Source organism: Carcharhinus amblyrhynchos, chromosome 3 (genome assembly GCF_965287045.1).
Source record: "Carcharhinus amblyrhynchos chromosome 3, sCarAmb.v2.hapA, whole genome shotgun sequence".
Classification (NCBI taxonomy): Eukaryota; Metazoa; Chordata; class Chondrichthyes; order Carcharhiniformes; family Carcharhinidae; genus Carcharhinus; species Carcharhinus amblyrhynchos.
Window position 1 is genome coordinate 90,222,775 of NC_137326.1, and position 21,551 is coordinate 90,244,325.

At 40.3% G+C, this 21,551-nt stretch overlaps 1 protein-coding gene across 1 annotated transcript; it reads right to left on the minus strand.

The window, feature by feature from the left end:
- Positions 1-1,940: 1,940 nt before the first annotated feature.
- On the minus strand, positions 1,941-6,969 carry il12a (interleukin 12a). The gene is made up of 6 exons (XM_080186156.1): positions 6,890-6,969; positions 6,575-6,732; positions 5,782-5,883; positions 5,632-5,691; positions 5,438-5,542; positions 1,941-2,126 (listed from the first exon to the last, which is right to left on the minus strand). The coding sequence occupies exons 1-6, from the start codon at positions 6,915-6,917 to the stop codon at positions 1,941-1,943; spliced, it is 639 nt and encodes a 212-aa protein (XP_080042282.1). The 5' UTR covers positions 6,918-6,969.
- Between the last annotated feature and the right edge of the window lie 14,582 nt (positions 6,970-21,551).

A 21,551-nucleotide genomic window follows, 5' to 3' on the forward strand; every position in this document is an offset into this window, starting at 1 on the left:
TATACATAACTGATCAGATATTTTTGTAAAGACATCACCTTCCTGTGATTTAATGACCCTGCTTTCTGGCACTTGCTATGATAACTATGGAGGAAGTGAATGGAGTTTTAGCAGAGCATCAAATTTTCTGCTTTTGCCGCCAGCGGTGACAGGGAGAACAACAATGGAGAATTCTAGCCTATATCTTTTAGACAGCACCAAATCAGTTCAGCTGGAATTAGCAGCCAACGCATTAGCACAGTTTTAAGATATTGTATCTGTACTCTGCTCGAAGGCAGGATCTTGGCTTATTATCTGCTGATGCTTCATTCTGAGCTGCTTTTTTAGCAATCTTTGTCAGTGGTACTTTGCAATTGCCTTCCACTCAGGAGCAGGGTAAGAAGGCAGGTTCCAAGTCTACATCAGCTGGAGCAGGAATTGAATGCACGCTGTTGGCATTATTCAGTAAAAGATGTAAAAGCCACTGATGACCATAGGCTGTTGTCCCCTTTGAGGGGGAGAGGTGATTGGTAGTGATTATCCTGAGGATCACCATACTTCAGGTGAAGGGCAAAGTTGAGAAGGCAGGGCTCTCATGAATAACCCCAGCCTGTACAGGAATTGCACCCATACTATTAGCATCCCTCTGCATTACAAACCAGCCATCCGGTCAACTGAACTGACTCCCGATTATTCTAAACCATAGGCTAACCATCTAACCAACTGAGCTAATCACTTCCCCCCTAGTATACATTAACAATTCAATGTTGCAATTCAAAATCAAAGTTATCGTATGTGGAATTTTTTGAGATCCCCTGTTATTCCTAAAGGATTGCAGATATGTTATTTATAACATTATCTTAAAAGCACTTGATGGTATTATCAACTCACAATTTGCTCCAACTGCTTGATCAGAGATACATTACTTAAAATAATACAGAAAGTTGCTTAATTTAATGCATCAATTCATGCTAAATAGGCTTTATATGTTGTTTTTATTCTGATAATCAAATGGTACAAAATCATCTGGTATTTCTGAATAAATGCATAAAAGACCCCAAATGATTACATTTCTTCAACTATTTGAAATGGACCACGGTTTCAAGTGTTGCTTTTCCATTTATCTCTAAAATTACAACTGCCACTTTCTTTACACAAAAATATTAAAACATTTATCTATATTGATAATACATGCAAAAATACTTTGCAGATTTGAATATATCTATGTGTTATGAAAAGACTTGCATAGGGTACATCTTCCTGTGCACTGACCTTGTAGAGCTATTTGTTTATTCTCTTACGTCAGCCTTTCTATATATTTCCCATTCAATTTTGCAATGTTAGCTCTCACAACATAGTTGCTTGGTATGGTTACTTGGATGGTTCTACAGTGTGAATTTCTGATGTCTCTCCAACCTCAACCCCGGCTTGGATTCTCCAGTCCTACTGCAGTGAACGGAGATTTAGCTGAGCGCCAAATTCTCTGTTCTCGCTGACAGTGGTAGCAAGATTAGAGTATTCTGGCCCTTACCTCCATTGTACACATAAAAGAAATTTACATTTATCAATTAACCCCAGGAAATGCCACAAGCAATGATCTTATGCATAGTAAATTTTAATAAATATTTATTTAAAAATTCAATACAGATCAGTGTGAACATTACAAATGTTAAAGGAAAACAATCAGAAGAATATAAATTTATTTAACAATATAACTATATTCATTTAAAAAAATAAAAAAAGACCCTTCTTAGCATGTAATAGAATTTTTTATCCCAGTTTCCTAACAAAATATAAAACCTTGCCCCAGAAAAAGAGAGATAAATAATAAATAAATATTTAAATAAATATGTATGTTGTTCTGAGAGTTAGCATATTTGATATAAATAGTATATAAAAAAAGAAGAATTGAGAGAACACAAATGACTTCCCTGTGTGGAAAATACTTAGATTTTGCACAGTCAGGGTTTGGTTTCATTTAGATAGTTCATCACCCTGTTTATTGTAATGGTACGCAACTTGAAAGCCTGCAAAATTTTGCATAAAGACATTCTCTGAGGGAATTCAATGGCATGTTTTTCTTCATCTTCTGATGTTGAGCCACCTTCAGAATCTGTCTCTTCATTGATTGAATCAGAATTGAGAGCCTATGAACAAAATCATTAAAAAATCTGTAATTGGAATTTTGTATTATGAGCTTTAAATATTAATCATTTAAACTGAAATTAAATCAAAACTGAATAACAGCTTAGAAGGTTTTGCTGTTAGAAATTCAAATAGGCGGGCAATATATTTCAGCACATGCAGAGAAGGAAATCATTTATTGTGCTTTAATTAAATTGAACATTTTCTAATGGGTATAAACTTATCCAAGAGTTGATTATAACAAAAAGTTACACAATAGAAGGAAATTCAAAGAAAACAAGCAATAGAAATAGAAAGAGCAATTGCAGAACCATTAGGAAAAATGCATACTGGGACAGAATGGTGCACAACCAATAGTGCATCTTCCAGCTCTCAAACCCAGAGAACAATAAGGGTAGCAGATACATGGGAATATCACAAACTGCAAGTTATGCATGTCATGGAAATGTACTGCTACTCTAGCATTGTTGTTTGACTCAAATCCTGGAACTCCCTCCCAAATAGCAGTGTGTGTGTACCTACACCTCACTGACTGATCAGCTTCAAGAAGGTAGCTGACCATCATTTTTTCAAGGGTACTTAAGTATGGGAAGCAAATGCTGACCTTGCCAGTGATGCTCACATCCCATGAAGGAAGTAAAAAGGACACAGTAAAATGGGCTTGGTTGGATGGCAATAAAGATAAATCACAAGTGATTTAAACAGAAGATGCTGAAAACATACAAAAGGTAGATCAACATGTGAAAGATGAAAGTTTCCTCAGTCCTGAGGAAGGCTGACATCCAAATCATTAAACTTCCTCTGAAAGCTACACAATTGAATGAACCAGAATTGCACTGCTCATCTGTAAGGGCGAAGTTGTTGCATAGTGAAAGGTGCCTTCTTGGGGCACATGTATATGATTGACATTAAGGAAAAGTTTCAGAAATGTAAATCAAAGTGGAGTTGATCAAATAATAGTTTTCAGTAAAAGTATTTAACTCTTTAGGGAAAGGAAGTCTTTTGCAAGCAGCATTGCTTATGTAATCCATGGAGACATGACATGACACTGCCCTGCAGCAAGCCAGAGGGCTGTGAAATCACTGGCAGGAGTTGATTGCATTTCTCTCCAGTGCATGCTCTTAAATTAGAGCTGGGAACTCCTTGGGAGTTTTTTGGATTGGCTGACATAACATTGACGGAAGATTAATGGAAACCCCATTTACATGGTTTATCTGGGGTTTGTGATGATCTCTGGCTAATTTTGCTGTGGCCATTCAGGAGAATCCCTGAAGATTGGTGTCATATATCTTTATGATGCTGGTGAATCTGATTCCACATCCACTGAGTCAACACATTTTGACCATTTTTCCAAAAAAAAGGGATTTGGAAGTGAATTATATACAGGTTTACAATTTTCTTCTCTAGTATATGCTGAGATTAAGAGCACCAATAACCAGGTATTGAAAACGCGTTTTCACAATAACCAAGAAAAATAATCAGTTCTTTTTCTTCTATCATGTTGACATGAACATCTTCGCATGAGCATGGCCAGCAAACAGAAAGGCAACAATAGCCCTTGGCAATTATAAGCCTTTTTTCAAATAAGCCTGTATCTATTTCAATACTTAGGAAGAATGCATAAAAGCCAGACTATTAACCAGGAGAGGGCCATCTGGCTTGTTTTGCTTATCTCAGAAAGAGATTTTGCAGTAAAGTTATAACTGTTAGTTTGTACTTTCAATTGCTATTGTAAACAAAACAGTTTCACGATTTATCTTTATTGTCACCTCATTAAAGTGTTCTTAGTTTTTTTACTGATAGGTTGAATGAGGGCAAGTGTAAAACATCACAAGAAATATAAAACCAATATAATTTATAATTGAGGTGCTTCATTACACCTAGAGTGCCACACATTCCAATGAGAGAAACTGTACTGCATTGCACTTCATGAAATGTTAAATTTGAACTGTTATGTAATGCACTTTTGTAAATTCAATGAATATACTTTTTTTTTGGAAAATAGACTATTGTCACCCTGTGTGCAATAAGGGAGAACTGCAGAATGAAAAACATAGGAAGTGACCAGTGCCACTGAATCTGATAGAGTATCTAAAGTAGACCTCTTAGCTGTAACAATAACGTTCTGGTGCAAATCTGGAGTCTGGACTTTGAAACACGGACAGTGAAATTACTATACAATGACAAATTGGGCTCAAGACTTTTCTGGGAGGCGCTTGGTGTTGCAGGAAACCTTTAAATGTAACTGGAATTCATTCCAATGTTGGCACAATGCAGCCACCAATGTCTACACTGGGATCCATACTGTTGAAGCATTTATATCTTAAAAGCCGGACAAGGAGCTGTGGGCAGCAAGAATTGGAAGCCTCGGTCATTGTAAATAGCATAATGCCTGGCTGAAACCAGCACGGCAGCAACCAGCAACTGGTTACAACTTTATAACTCATTTAACATGCAAAGATGTTCTGAGGCATTTCGCAGAGTTGGATGGAAAACAAACATCAAACTAAGAAGAGAATAATTGACAGCAGTGAACAGCAGTGGACAGCACGGTCAAAGAGATGTGTTTAAGGAGGGAAAGGCAGATGTGATACAGTTCAGTGAAGAATTCCAGAAGGCTGAACCTAGATGGCCGAAGGCAGGGGTCAGACATGTTGCAGTGAAGGGAGAAAAAAGAATGCACAAGAGATCAGAGTCAAAGGAACAGTGGACATTAGATGGGGAATTGTAAGGTTGGTGGAGGTTAAGAGGTTGGGTGAGGCCTTGCTTTAAGGGAGTGTTGAAAATGAGCCAGGAAGCACACTGGGAGGAATACTGCACTTTGTAATAAGCTGTTGATCCAGACAACCTATTTGGCTGAAAGTTCATATTTCCTATGTTTTCATTTCACACCTTTGGTGTGAAGTTGGAACTGCTATGATTCTCTTTGGCATACCACTGACCTGCTTTGAACCTTGGAGTTCAAGGAACCTTGGGGTGGCATGGTGGTACAGTGGTTAGCACTGCTACCTCACAGCACCAGGAACCTGGCTTCGATTCCTGGTTTGGGTCACTGTCTGTGCAGAGCCTGCACGTTCTCCCTGTATCTGCGCGGGTTTCCTCTGGGTGCTCTGGTTTCCTCCCACAATCTGAAAAATGTGCTGGCAAGGTCGATAGGCTGTGCTAAATTCTCCCTTAGCGTACCTGAACAGGTGCTGGTGTGTGGCGACTAGGAGATTTTCACAGTAACTCCATTGCAGTGTTAATGTAAGCCTGCTCTTGACATTAACTGAAACGAATTAAAAGGTTAGTTTTAGAGAGCGGTTAAATTTACCTTCAGGAGGTGTTGGATGTGTTTACATACGTTGCCGGTGATATGGGAGAAATTCTGTAACTTGGCTTGGTAGATTTGTAGATCGGCAGTGATATTTTGATAGCACTGTGAATAAAAGAAAATTGGAGATGTTAGATTCAATTTGGCATCAGCCATTAAACTGAGCACTGGGTGAAACATCTGCAGCCACAAACCTGATAGGATGAGAAACGGCATTCTTGGGAATCCCCACTTTCTTCGCAAGTACCGAATTCCTGCAGATTCACAGAGATTCACATAACAATCAGTTCGAAATGTCTAAGGGCAGAATTGTTCTCAAATTTGCCAGAGGCTTTTCTCCTTACCTGTCCTGGGGAACAGGTCCTGACGGTGCTGGTGAGATTCTCGGTGAAGTCCTCCAATACAATCACATTGTCAGTGCAGTTAAAGCCTCCAGTCACATCGGGCTAATAAAAAGAACAACAAATATATCAGCGGGGAAAAAAAATCATAGAATCAGATCCTTACAGTGCAGAAGGAGGCTGTTTGGCCCATCAAGTCTGCACTGTCGACAATCCCACCCATACCCTATCCCTTTAACCACATGTATTTATTCTGCTAATCTCCCTGACACTAATGGTCAATTTAGCATGGTAAAAAGTCTGACAACACCAGGTTTTAGTCCAACCTATTTATTTGATAATATACTCACAAGCTTTCGAGGGACACCCTCTTCGTCAGGTGAATGTTGTCAGACTTTTTACTACAATTTAGCATGGCCACACATACTTGCACTGTGGGAAGAAACTGGAGCACCTAGAGGAAAATCACGCAAACACTGGGAAAATGTGCAAACTCCACATAGAACAATGGCCATAGGCTGGAATTGAACCCAGGTCCCTGGCGCTGCAGCAGTGCTAACCACTGTGCCGCCCCAACAGCCAGTATGTAGAAAACATTGATGTTTTGTTCGATTAATGAATCACAGATAAACGTTAAATTATAAAAACATTGTAGGGCAGGGAAACTAAGAAAAGCAACGAATGAGTAATGTCCTAGCCCTGTTGACACTAGTTCATCGAAGTTTAGAAGGAGTTTGATTTTTTTTACAATTCGCCCAGTTTCCCCGCTTGTGGACATCATGACCACAATACTTACATGTGTTAAACTCTCCTTCACCTGCTCAAGCAGTTGCTTTGAAAGCGTCAGGCATTTCTTTACATCTATGTTGTGATGCTTATCCAGCGGGGTCCCAGAGGAGAGGCGGAGGCCAATCGTTAAGAAAACGACAACTTTCCACACTCTTGAGGAGCAAACTGCAATTGCAAAAGAAAACTTCGAAGATTTGTGGTGGCACTGAGGCACCTTGCAGGTTTAAACCCACGGAGCAAGCCCCCTTGTAACTTCTTTCTGGCATAAATTGAGTTTGATAAAAACTTCAATAAAACAGATTTCCAAACATCCCAAACTTACCGGCGGCTTCTGGTGAGTGCATCATCATTGTTCAAGTAAATCTGTCCGACTGGAAGTGTGTTTGTTCAGCTTCACCGTTTGCGTCTGTGTGTCTGCTGACAGATGAGCTCCTGACAATATATATACACAGGGCTCACTCCACACACTAAAAAGGCTGATGTATTGAGGGGATTCCCCCCTACCCCAAGTCATTTTCAAGACGTGGATTGAATGTAGGGCAAAAACAATCCTCTCAGTGAGAGCGAAACCACGCCTAATGTTTTGTTAAGTGTCACTTAGTTTTATTTCTTTATGTTTTTCGCTTTCATTTAGTTTCCTCTTTATTTCGTCTCAGTGAACTATCGTCCTGCTGTTTTGGTCATGTTTAGTTTATTTACTGTTTGTATTTCTGCAAATTCCACCCCCCCCCCCCCCTTCATCTTCACTTAGTTTACCTATTTTTAAATTTGTTTTCTTATTTAATGATCTATTTATTTGTCCCTTCTATTACTTCGTTGTTCGGTCTCACAGAACACACCCTCTCCTGAGTTTGGAGGGCAGTGGGTGGAGGGGAAATCTTTGCCTGTTTGATTAAACTACCAAGTGGGTTTTCACAAGTACCCGCAGAAGGCACAAGGGGTGTTGTGGGGCGGGGGGGGGGGGTCTTGAAAAATAAGCAGTGCTTATTTCTATGTTCCTTTTTAAATTCGCAACTCAAGTTTCACTGAGAGTAGCGAACGAATCTCCCCAAAAGTAAGTTTCCCAGTAAAGTTAAAGCTGTTCATCAATGGGGAAACGGCACTTTTTGTTAACGGTTTTCTGAGTTTCCCTTTGTGGATTTTCAAAGAAATATAAAACAAAACTAGATTTCCAACACCCATCGGGCAGCTAAATATAAAGAAACCCAACTCTTTACAAGAATGTGCGCACGCTTCTAATAAAACAAATCTCCATTCTGCAGATGTTCTGATTTTTAATTAAATCTACTGGAAAGATATATCTTTCTATTTCAAACCCAATTTTCCGTAAAACGCGGTGCAATTTTTTTTCTGCTATGAACGTTTACATTTGTAAACGTGTCTAGAATTTATTTAACAGGTTTTATATTACTTTGACAGCGACTTTAATAATCCTAAATATCCATTTTATCTCAAGCCTTCATCTACCAGCTGGGTGGTATATCTACTTTTGTCGGAAAAAGATGGTATAAAATAATACTAGCCATTGGCTTCCACTGTCTTAGGACGGAAGGATATCATAATCTGTTAAGTATTGATGGGCTGTTAATAATGACTAGTCATTTCTATCCCCAAACGAACAGTACAATATTTTGAACAGTGTGTAATAGAACCAGGGAGCAAGCTATCCTAAATCTGGTCCTGTGTAATGAGATAGGAATAATTAATAATCTTACAGTTTGGGACCCCCTCGGAAGGAGCGATCACAGTATGGTTGAATTTAAAATACAGATGGAACATGAGAAAGTAAAACCCAATTCCAGTGTCTTGCACGTAAGTAAAGGAGACTACAATGGAATGAGGGAGGAATTGGCTACGGTAGACTGGTAGCAACATCTTTATGGTGGAACAATGAGGAACGGTGGAGGACTTTGAAAGTGATTTTTCACAATGCTCAGCAAAAGTATATACCAATAATAAAGAAGGACTGTAGAAAAAGAGATAATCAGCCATGGCTATCTAAGGAAACAAAAGAAAGTATCAAATTGAAAGAAAATGCATACAAAACGGCAAAGGTTAATGGGAAACTGGAGGACCGGGAAATCTTTAAAGGTGAACAGAAAGCCATGAAAAAAAGCTATAAAAAAAAGAAAGTCAACTAGTTTAGAATATAAAAACAGGTAGCTTAAGTTTCTACAAATATATAAAAGAAAAAGAGTGGCTAAGGTAAATATGTTCCTTTAGAAAATGAGAAGAGGAATTTAATAACAGGAAGAAATGCGGAGGATTGAACAGGTATTTTATGTTGGTCTTCACATTGGAAGACACATATAACATGCCAAAAATTGTTGCCAAGAAGGCTATGGCAGGTGAAGATGTAGAAATGATCATTATCACTAAAAAAGCACTGTTAGGTAAACTAATCTGTAGTGGGGAAGATGCTTGAATCTAACATCAAGGAAAAAATAGTGAGACATTTGGATAGAAATAGTCCCATTGGGAAGACACAGCATGGGTTCATGAAAGGCAAGACATGTTTAACTAATTTAGCGGAATTCTTTGAGGACATTACAAACACAGTGGACAATGGGGAACCAATGGATGTGGTATATCTGGATTTCCAGAAGGCATTTGACAAGATGCCTCACAAAAGGCTGTTGCACAAGATAAAGATGCACAGCATTACGGGTAATGTATTAGCATGGATAGATGATTGATTAACTAACAGAAAGCAAAGAACTGGGATAAATGGGTGTTTTTCTGGTGGATGATTATTGACTAGTGGTGTATCTCAGGGATCAGTGTTGGAACCGCAATTGTTTACGATTTACGTAGGTGATTTGGAGTTGGAGACCAAGTGTAGTGTGTCAAAGTTTGCAGATGACACTAAGATGAGTGGTAGAGCAAAGTATGCAGAAGATACTGATCATCTGCAAAGAGATATAGATAGTCCAAGTGAGTGGGTGAGAGTCTGGCAGATGGACTACAATATTGGTAAATGTGAGATCATCCATTTTCGTAGGAATAACAGCAAAATGGACTATTATTTAAATGGTAAAGAATTGCAGCATGCTGCTGTGCAGAGAGACCTTGATGTCCTTGTGCATGAATCACAAGAAGTTGGTTTGCAAGTACAGCAGGTAATTAAGAAGGCAAATGGAATTTTGTCCTGCGTTACTAGAGGGATGGAGTTTAAAAACAGGGAGGTTATGTTGCAGCTGTATAAGATGCTGGTAAGATCACACCCGGAGTACTGTGTACAGTTTTGGTCTCCTTCCTTGAGAAAGGATATACTGGCACTCAAGAGGGTACTGAGGAGATTCACTAGGGTTAGTTCATGAGGAGAGACTGAGTAGACTGTGACTATACTTAATGGAATTTAGAAAAATGAGGGAGGACCCTATAGAAACATATAAAATTACAAAGGGAATAGATAAGATAGAAGCAGGGAGGTTGTTTCCACTGAGGATGAAACCAGAACTAGGGGGCATAACCTCATAATAAGATGGAGCAGATTTAGGACCGAGTTGAGGAGGAACTTCATCACTCAAAGGGTTATAAATCTGTAGAATTCCCTGCCCAGTGAAGCAGTTGAGGCTACCTCATTGAATGTTTTTAACGCAAAGATACATTTTTGAACAATAAAGGAATTAATAGTTATGGTGAGCGACTGGGTAAGTGGAGCTGAGTCCATGAAAAAAACAGCCATGATCTTATTGAATGGTGGAGCAACTCGAGGGGCCAGAGGACCTACTCCTGCTCTTAGTCTTTATGTTCTTATATTGTAATATTGTCCTAAAGATACTTGAAAGCTGAAACTAAAGCGAACGTTTTGGGAAGTACTAAGTAGGCAGGCAGCTTTGGTCCAGTGAATAAATGTTGACATTTTGGTTATGAGACATTATGAGGAAAAATTCAAAACCAAAAGCACAAATTTACATCACTGAATAGATGCTACCTGATGTGCATCTTATGAACATAAGAACATAAGAACATAAGAAATAGGAGCAGGAGTAGGCCATCTAGCCCTTCGAGCCTGCCCCGCCGTTCAATAAGATCATGGCTGATCTGTCGTGGCTCAGTTCCACATTCCCGCCCTCTCCCCATAACCCTTAATCCCCTCGCTTATCAAGCTTTTCTTTCAGTAGTTTCTGGTTAATCTGATGATTATTGAATGATTCAAATTACCTTAAAAGCTCCTGGATGAGCAGATATCTCCTCCAATTAAATATCAGGCAGACTAAAGCCATCCCTACCACAAACTCCACTTGTCCCTACCACAAACTCTACTCCATGGTGGCACAGTGGTTAGCATTGCTGCCTCACAGTGCCAATTCCAGCCTCAGGTGATTGTGTGGAAACTGCACATTCTCCCCATGTCTGCATGGGTTTCCTCAGGGTGCTCTGGTTTCTCCCAGAGTTCAAAGATGTGTGGGTTAGGTTGATTGGCCATGCTATATTGACCCTTAGTGTTGGAGGACTAGCAAGGTAAATACATGGGATTAGGGGGATAGGGCTTTGATGGGATTATTGTTGGTACAGGCTCAATGAGCCAAGTCCTTTGGGATTTTATGATTCTATGGTAGAAATCATTGAATATTGATTACATAGGGGGCCATTCAGCCCATCACATTCATGCTGGCCATCCCAGAGCTGCTACTCAGCACAGTTGCACCTTCCTACATCAGGTCTGTAGCCCTGCAGATGACTGATCTTTAAATAAACACACAAATATTTTTAAATATAGTAAGAATTCCTGCCACTATCATATTACCAGGTCCCTGCTATCCTCTGACTGAAAAGAATATTTATCACCTTCTCTTTCACCCTTCTACCAACTAACTTAAATCAATGGAGCCTGGTTTTTGATCCCTCTGCCAAGGTGAATAGCTCATCCCTATTTATTCTATCAAATCCTTTCATAATTTTATACATGTCAATTACGTCACCACTCAGCCTCCTCTGTTCCAAGGAAAATAACCACGGTCGATCCAATTGTTCCCCGTAGCTAAAAATTTTCAGTCCTGCAACACCTTAGTAAATCTCCTCTGCATTCACTCCAGTACAATCACATTGTTCCTATAATGTGGTGACCAGAACTGTAAATAGTACTCAAGCTGTGGTTTAACTAATACTGGAAATCAGGACTTTTCAAAGTGGGAGATACAACTCAAAAATGCATCATAGGATGTTGAAAATGAGTCACTGGATAAATTCGCACTCCACTATAACCTGATCCTGTTGATAAAAACACAGGATCCATTTATAGAGCACATTTTGTGGAGGGCAGAATGACAATGAGGACCTCTCATAGGCATAGCCGGCTTAAGGACTTTTGATGTGAAGGAAAAGCCCTAGTATTGCCTGATACAATTCAAGTTATGTGCAGTGTATGAAAGGAAAAGGTAGAAATTAGGAGAGAGGTGTATTTTAAATGTGCAGCAAATCACATGTTTAGATTGCAACTGCAGCAGCAATACTGCAGCTTGCCTGGTTCTGCTGGAATCTCGAATTTCCTGTTGTGAAGGCGTTTGATATTATCGTCATTATCTTGTAAGATCTAACTCATTATTTTTTCCATGTGTACAAAAATATTTTGCTGTTGAATCAATTCCAAGATGAAATAATGTCTGAAAAACAGGAAAATCACTGAGACATTTTATTTATTTTTAATTATGCCTGTATGTGAGGAAGGATAATCGACACAATGACCGTTGACTTCAATGGAAGCAGCAAAATAGTTATTGACGTGTCATATTCCAACTACCAGGGAGTTTTATTGATGGGATGGTAACAGATAGAGATAATTGGTGACTGCCCTATTAAGTTTCCACCTAAAAGCAGTACATTGACCTGGTGAGATTTGCATTGCAAAGGTGCAACTTACTGAGAAATCTGTCACAAATAAACGGCAGTCGGTTTTCACTAGATGGTTGATACATGTAATTGAGTGTATTTTCTGATTTTGGATATTTGGTTTAAGTGTATATGTTGACAAGAGGAGTTTGCAAAACGCTGACACCAATTTCCTTCATGCCTGAATACGGTCCGAATAAATTGGAAAATGGACCTGAAGCAGTTCTTCTGACGTTCAATATGTTTTACAATGTTAGCACAAAGTGGAAAGATTGTATTTTGTTACACATCCCAGGTGACGTGGATCGTGAGGGATGGTCATTTAGTAAAAGTGGGTCACTGAGAAAAAAGTTTGAAAAACAGTGCTGTATATAGTTCTAGAATAACCTCACTCTTCTTATATTCTAGCCTTAGCTAATGAAGGAAAGCATGCCATATATCACATTATTGATCTGTCCTTCTACCTTTAAGGATCTGTGGACATCAAGCTGCCTTTGTTCCTCTACACTACTCCGTATCCTATGCTTCTCAACCACTGACTCCATTCTTGCCCTTGTTGAGGTTGAATCAGACATTTGCAGCTATTTACACATCCATAATATCACCCAGTTCCACCATAACCTCAGCTCAGCTACTGATGAAACCCTCATCAGTGCTTTGTTAGTCTATACTTGTCTTTCTAATGCATCCCAATTGCCCTCCTATTTTCTATCCTGTACACACGAGATCATCCAAAACTTTGCTGACTCACAACCCTTTAAAATATCTGCATACTATAACTCTGGCTTCCTGAGCAACCCTGATTTTAATTGCTCCAGTGTTGGTGGCTATGCCTTCAGGTGACTAGGCCCTAAGCTCTGGAATCCCCTTCTTGAGTATCTCTGCTTCTCCACATCTCTTTTTAATCATTCCTTAAAATTTACCTCCTGGATTCAACTATTGATTATCTGCTCTAATATGTCCATATGTTGCTGGCTGTTTTGTTTAATAATACCCTTATGAAGCACTTTGAGATGCTTTATTATGTTAAAGGTACATATAATGGAAGCTGTTGTTGTTTTGTCTAGTTCCAAACACTTATGACAATTTTAAAATTGTCTCTTAGTAATTGAGCTTGTGTTCCTAAAATTAGTTTCATTTTATATAATGCCTTCTGTGTCAGTTTACCTTAGTCGGCAGTATATTTGCCTGAGTCAGAAATTTGTGCACGTTAGTGTTATTCTGGGACACTTCTAATTACCTTGGGTTGATACCTCAGTGCAGTACTAAAGGATGGCCGCGTTGTTGGAAAGAAACTGAGGCTCTTTCTGGCTGTGAACATACAAAAATCCAAGATACTTCCTCAAAAAAGAGCTGGCATTTCTCCAGTTGCCTGGCTAACATTCATATCTGAAGTAATGTTTATTCACTTTACTGAAGTAATACGGCTCATTATTGTTCACTTTTGCTGTTTGTAAAACCTTGGTGGTTATAAATAAACTGTCAAGTTTGCCTGCAGAACAACAGTGAATTTGCTTAAAGTATTCAATTGCTCCTGAGGCATTTTGGAACCTCCTGACAATGTGAAAATGCCGTCTTAACAGATCCCCAAGATATTGCAGCTAAATTGCTTTAAGACGCTTGCCTGGAAATGCTAGGGATCCACTTTGCTGGTGTAATGTAACAGAATGGAACACCCCCTCCCCCTTCTCCCCAACCCCTCATCTGCCCCTCTTCTTTGCTCAAGGTTGGAATCTGCTCCCAAACTCCAAGGACTTGATGCTTTGCACAACAGCTGTTCACAGATGTGATTCAATAGCAGTCACCTTGGGCCAGATCGATTTGTCCTCCTGAAGTGGAACATAGGAACATAGCAATTAGGAGCAGGAGTGGGCAATTCACCCTTTCGAGCCCATTTCACCATTTAATATAATCATGGCTGATCTTAACATGGTCTCAACTTTACTTTCATGCCTGCTCCCATAGCCTTTTATCCTACTTTTCATCAGAAACTTATCTATTTCTTTCTTGGATCTTTTGATTGATTCTGCCTCCACTGCATACTTGGGCAGTGAATTCCACTAATTTACAACACTCTGAGATAAATAGTTTCTCCTCATCTCAGTTTTGATCCTACCTCCTATGAACTCTTGTTCTAGACTGTCCCACAAGGGGGGACATCTCTTCAACATCCACCTTATCAATCCCCTTTAGCATTTTATATACCTCGATCAGATCCACCCTCATTCTTCTCAACTTGAGCGAGTACAAGCCCAAGCTATCCAACCGCTCCTGATACAACAGCCCTTTCATCTCTGGAATTAATCTGGTGAACATTCTTTGAACTGCCTCTGGTGCCACTACATCCTTCCTCAAATAAGGAGACTAAAACAGGATACAATACTCCAAGCATGGTCTCACCAACACCAGACAGAATTGTACGACACTTCTTTACTTTTAAACCTGGTCCTCTTGAAATAAATGCCAAGATTCCTTTTGCTTTTCTTATTACGTGCTGTACCTGCATACCCATTTCCCACAACTCATGCATATGGACACTCAGATCCCTCTGCACCATACACTTTGAATCTAAGTGGCATTCTCGTGGCTCAAAGAAACACAAGATGTGGTCATAAAGACTTTAATTGCAGAAAACAATTAATCTTCAAGGACTAAGATCAGTCTACTTCTACAGATACACCATAGAAAGCATTCTTTCTGGTTGTATCGCTGCTTAGTAATGGCTCCTGCTCTATGCAAGAATGCATGAAACTACAAAAGGTTGTAAATGAAGCCCAGTCCATCACTCAATCCATCCATTGACACTGTCTACATTTCCTGCTGCCTCGGAAAAACAGCCAGCATAATCAAGGACCACACACACCCCGAACATTCTCTGTTTCACCTTCTTCTGTCAGGAAAAAGACAAAAATCTGAGATTACATACCAACCGACTCAAAAACAACTTCTTCCCTGCTGCCATCAGACTTTTGAATGGACTTACCTCGCATTATGTCAACCTTTACACCCTACCTATGACTGTAACACTACATTCTTCACTCTCTCCTTCTCTGTGTATGGAATGCTTTGTCTGAATAGCACACAAGAAACAATACTTTTCACTGTATGCTAATACATGTAACAATAATAAATCAAATCAAATCTGGAAGAATTTGCATTTTTAAAAAGCTACTGTCCCTTAAAGGGTTAATTCAAGGACTCTGGTTGCTACACTTCCTGGAAAATACAGCATTTTACAAGAAGAAATAATTGATTAGTTGTAAAGAAGAAGTTGGAAAACCCTTGACCTGGAGGGTCACATGGTGGTTTATGGCTCTAAAAAATAATACATGCCTGGGAAACTGTGTTTAAAAGCTGCTTTTCATTTTGCCTTGGAGAAGAAAGGAAGACCAACTGTTTGGGTAAAGAACATATCAGTCCAGACTCAGCCCCAAAGAACAGTGTAAATGGAAGTTGCTCCAAAATTGCTTTATGTTCTGAAAATGTTTGACTACACACTTTCCTCAAAGTCCACCTAAAAAATACAGAATCATAGTATCCCTACAGTACAGAGTGAAAAATAATGCAAGAGTCATTGATTGCTTCCTCAACCATATAACCTGGAGGCCATTTCAAGAACTCTATCATCTATCCCTGACCTTGAATCATTGCGCCCTATTTTACCATTTTGACTCTAAATGCTGGGCAAACTGGGAGTGTTTCAGTTCTGACTTACAGACCCGTTCTCAGGTGCCCCCCCCCGCATATGCACGCTGCCTTTAAAAATATCAGTGATTCCGAATCGTGCTGCACAAGCCTGTGAATGGGCCTTGCCCCGCCCGAAATCATGTAGTTCTGATTGGCGCCTCCAACTGTGCATGTGCAGAAAAGAACTGATAGAATTCTGCTCCCTGCCACATCCCTTCCAGCCGGATAATGCCCCCCACCCCACCCCCGCGGCCTCCACAGACATTGCCACACCTCCCACAACATTATTTGCCCCCTTATCCCCACACCTCGCCACCACCTAGACTGATCACGGGCGCTGCCACCACCCCACCCCCTCATCCCTGCCACAGACGTCAGGCAGAGTGGCAGCAGACCTCCCCTCCCCTTGGCTAATCTCAAGCAGAGTGGCAGCGGATCCCCTTTCACCCCCACTGATCACAGGCAGAGTGGCAGCAGCAACCCCCCCCCCACACACCAATCTCAAACAAAGAGCCATCGGATAGTAGGCACTTACCTCCTCACTAACTGGAGTGCCTGAATTAGGCTTTTGTGGAACATGCATGTTTCGCATCGATTCTGGATGGATGAATGTGGTGGCAAAGGGGGAAGCACCGATAAGGTTGGGCATGCAGCCCATTAAGTTAATTTAAATGCTTGCAAATACATTTAAATGGCTGTTGCGCCCATTTCGGGTGCAGTCCCAATCGCGACCATTTTCAAGCCTTGGTAAAGGGGGGACAAGTGCTGAAGTGGATGCGGATCACGCTACTCACCTTATGCCTGCCTTTACCAAGTTTTTGTGCCTGAAAATGGGCACAATGAAATGGTAAAATCGGCCCCATTGACTCTTAACCTTTTAGCATTTTAGATGTTATTTTATTATTTTTGGCACATGTGTGAGTTTGATTATTTAGAGAGAATAACTGAATGTTAATAGATTTTGCCTTTCAACTTGACAAATCTTGTTTTTAATAATAACCTAATGTTGCTGTTTTTAAAGAAACCTGGGTATTGAGTCGTCATTCTCAGGTTTGTGGATAGAGCACATATTTGGCCATGTAGCTAGCTGGAAAGATGTGTTGTGCCCCATGGCATCAGACAGAGACTAGTGAGTGGAGATGGACAGTGCTCTCATCCCATCTCAATCATAACAATTCTTAAACAAATTGGCATATCCTGGTGATGAGATTAGAATTCTTCTGTCGTAGTTTCCTTGGCCAGTGCTCACCATACTTTCTCTAGATACAGATATTAGTGATGGAACAGAGCACATTTTGTACAGCCTGATTTACTGGACAGCCCTTTTTAGACCTCTTCTTCCAAGAACGACAGAACAACATTTCCACTGGAAGACTGGTGATTCTGGGGCAGAGAATAAATGATTAACATTAATAAACATTTGATATCAAAGATGCAGATGAAAACAAACTCGGAAGAATTGGCTAAAATTCAATTACTTTTGTAGAAAAGAAACATAGAAGATAGGAGCAGGAGGAGGCCATTTGTCCCTTCAAGCCTGCTCCACCATTCATTATGATCATGGCTAATCATCCAACTCAACAGCCTAATCCTGCTTTCACTCCATAACATTGGATCCCATCCACCCTAAGTGTTACATCCAGCTGCCTCTTGGATACATTCAAGGGTTGATGTTAATGGCAACTTTTTATAACCTCCAGGAAACCTAAGGAACCGTGAATGTCAAGTTCCAATTGTAGCTCTTTATATTGACTGCCATGCACATTAGAACAAATTAGAATTTGTGCTTTTAAAAACCACTGGGGGAGTTTTCCAGTCCCGCCTGCCATGGGAATTGTAGCGGGTGGGGAAGGGAGACCATGCAAAGGTCCGTTGACCTTGGATGGGTTTTCTGCTTTTGGGGCAAGCGTGGCCGGAAAGTCCCACCCATGATCCCTTAAAGGGTTAATAGTGTAAGTGAATATTACAATGCAGAGTATAGCTATCGCACCCAAGTGCCTTCATGATAGTGAATAAGCAGGTAACCAGGAGTAGAGCATTAAGGAATGAGTGGGTGACGAAGTGGAGCAGAATGTCAAACAATAGTGAGGGGGGAGGAATTTGATTTTGGGAGTAGCAAAAAAAATCAGTGGAATGGGAGTGGGAAAGGATTGGTAAAATACAGGTGGTGAAAGAGAATGAAATCAGGGAACAGGAGAGAACGGGGACAGAATTTCAGCAAATGGAGGTCAAGGACAAAATATAAAGAAGGAAGGGGAAGAAGAGCAAAACTCTGGGGAAAAGGATAACAGAGAAGAAAGCAAATAGAGAGGTCTTGCTGCAATTGTACCGGGCACTGGTGAGGCCGCAGCTGGAGTACTGTGTGCAGTTTTGGTCGCCGCACTTACGCAAGGATATTTTGGCCTTGGAGGGAGTGCAGAGGAGGTTCACTAGGCTGACACTGGAGTTGAGGGGGTTGAACTATGAGGAGAGGCTGAATAAACTAGGCTTGTACTCGTTACAGTTTAGAAGGATGAGGGGAGATCTCATTGAGACGTACAAGATGATGAATGGGATGGATAGGTTAGAGGTGGAGAGGTTCTTCCCACTCAGAAAGGACAGTAGGACTAGAGGGCACAGCCTCAAGATAAGGGGGGACAGTTTAGAACAGAGTTGAGGAGGAACTTCACTCAAAGGGTGGTGAATCTCTGGAATTCTCTGCCCGTTGAAGCGGTGGAGGCTGCCTCGCTAAATATATTTAAGACACGGGTAGATAGGTTTTTGGTAGGCAAGGGGATTAAAGGTTATGGGGAGAGGGCGGGAATGTGGAACTGATCCACTTCAGATCAGCCATGATCTTATTGAATGGCGGGGCAGGCTCGAAGGGCTAGATGGCCTACTCCTGCTCCTATTTCTTATGTTCTTATGTTCTAAGAGCAAAACTCTGGGGAAAAGGATAACAGAGAAGAAAGCAAATTGAATTTGCCACTGAAGAATACAACGTTATCATTTTCAGAATTAAAGCTCTCTGAAGAACAATAGAGTTTCTCTTAGGGTGGATCCTGAATCTGAGTTCCTCCTTTGTTGTATATGTAATATTCTCCGCTCCACCATGGCATTTTAAAAGACAAGGTAGCAATTTACAGTCCATAACTTTCAGATTATATAATCGCGATCACAGCCAACTTAAATGAAACAAATTGACCACAGATTGGAATGGTCTCTATTGTGATGAGTAAATTATTCATTTCATTTACTTTAAGTCCAAATACAGCTATTTGTAGATAAATGACGCAACTTCTTATGTGAATTGAGCATCACGGATATGCAATCCTTGGCCCCACTTCCAGAGAAAAAAATGAAGTGAAAGAGTTTTAACCTTAAATGGGCAATTGAAAGAATCCAATAACCAAAGCTGAAGTTAAATATATTTGATGCGCAGAATGCCTGAGACCCAGATCAAACAATTACTTAATGGCTGTAAACAAGAACAAAAGTCAGGCAGGCAGGAGAAGTGCAGATATAAGTTGCAGCCTGTTAACATTCATGGATTTTAGATTCAGCACAGCATCCAGGAGAGAAGATTTGTCAGCACAGAGTGGCCCAAAAATTAACAGCCAATGTGGGATATAAAAGTGACAACAAGAAATACATTTAATGATTGCAATTTAATTTTCTGCATGTGAGAGGAAGGGAGAGAGAGCAAAACACCGCAAGAGAAGAAGGTAAAGAGAAACAACACAGAGAAACGGGAAAATGATTTTCAAAAGGGTCAGAAAGTGAAAACGAAAGGAGAAGATCAGAGGAAGTGGACAGGAAAGAGAAGAACGAAATAAGAGTTGGAGAGGGTGACAGAGATAAAGAAAGGGGGAGAGAGAGGGTGGAAAGGGATGAGAAGGAAAGGAGAGAGAGAGGAAAGAGATGGGGAAGGAAAGAGAGAAAGGACAGAGAGGAAAGATTTGATGAAAATGATGGACAATACAGGGAATGCAAAAAGCATGAAAAGGGGAAAAGAGAAAGGGAGGGGAACATTAAAAGATAAGAACAATGAAGAATGGAAAGGAAAGGGAGTGGCTTGGGGAACAATAAAGAAAATGGAAAGAGAATGAATTGGCTGGGATCAGATGGAAAGTGTGACATGTATCACTCTTGTCTTTAGAATGAATGGCAAGTCATTGTGGGGGAGTTAGCAGAAGTGACTGATAACTCTGTTTCATGGGGTCATAGAGGTTTACAGCATGGAAACAGGCCCAACTTGTCTATGTTACCCCTTTTTCTAACCCCTAAGATGCTTGGAGAGTAACTAGAATATTTAGAATTCACATTTAAAAAGGCATATGGTGAGCAAACAGGAAATAGACAATTGACGAGTAACCAGGAAGTAGGCGCACAAAGCCTCGTCAGGAAGAAGGTACCTTGTGAGTAACCATGATTTAGTTGTATTGAGAATAATATTGAAATAGAAAGATGGAGAATCACCATACAATAGTTAACATAAATTATAAACAGAAAATAGTGACAAGGAGGATAACCAGAAAATTAAGTACACTGAAAACAACCAGGGGAAGGTCCTAGAAAGTAAACAATAAAAAGATATATGGCAAGTAACCAGAGCATGAAGTGCAACCAGAAAGCAATGAGTACACAGTCACATAGAGTAATCAGGAAGAGACCACATAAGAGTAATTAGAAAATAGGCACATGGATTGTAACCAGAAATTATGCCCAAAAATTGATTAAGAAATACACACATGGGTTAGGGACACAGATAATAACCGCAAAATTGAAAGCTAAAAATAGTCATACAGAAAATAATTCAGGAAATAGGAACATGGAGCACAACCAGGGAACAGGAGCATGCACTACAGCCAATAAATACTTACATGGAAAGTAACCAAATGTTAGACACATAAAGAGTATCCAAGAAATAGTTACAATGGATAAAGCTGAAAATCATGATTATTTGAGGGGGGAAGAAAGGACAGAGAGGCTTAGAGAGCTTGTTTTGGAGAGCAGCACCAAGGTGGCTTGGGGTCAGATGGAAATGAAGAGAACTCCTGTCAGAGGCCTGAGATATGACTGGGTAGGAGATTGGGGATGAATGCTGAAATTGGGTGTGACAGGCTGTTGAGAGTTTTGAAGATTATTACAAAGATTTTGAAGTTGGAGAATGGGAAGAAGGAACCAGTGTTGGTCAGTTAGCACAGGCGTGGGTCTTCATGCAGGACTGGAAATGGACAGCCAAGCTGTAGGTGTGCGCATAATGGGAAGCTAGAAAATAAAACACGCTAGAGAAATAACATCAAGAAGCAAGGTAAACGTGGGTAGGTGTTTCATAAGAACATAACATAAGAACATAAGAAATAGGAGCAGGAGTAGGCCATCCAGCCCTTTGAGCCTGCCCCGCCATTCAATAAGATCATGGCTGATCTGTCGTGGCTCAGTTCCACATTCCCGCCCTCTCCCCATAACCCTTAATCCCC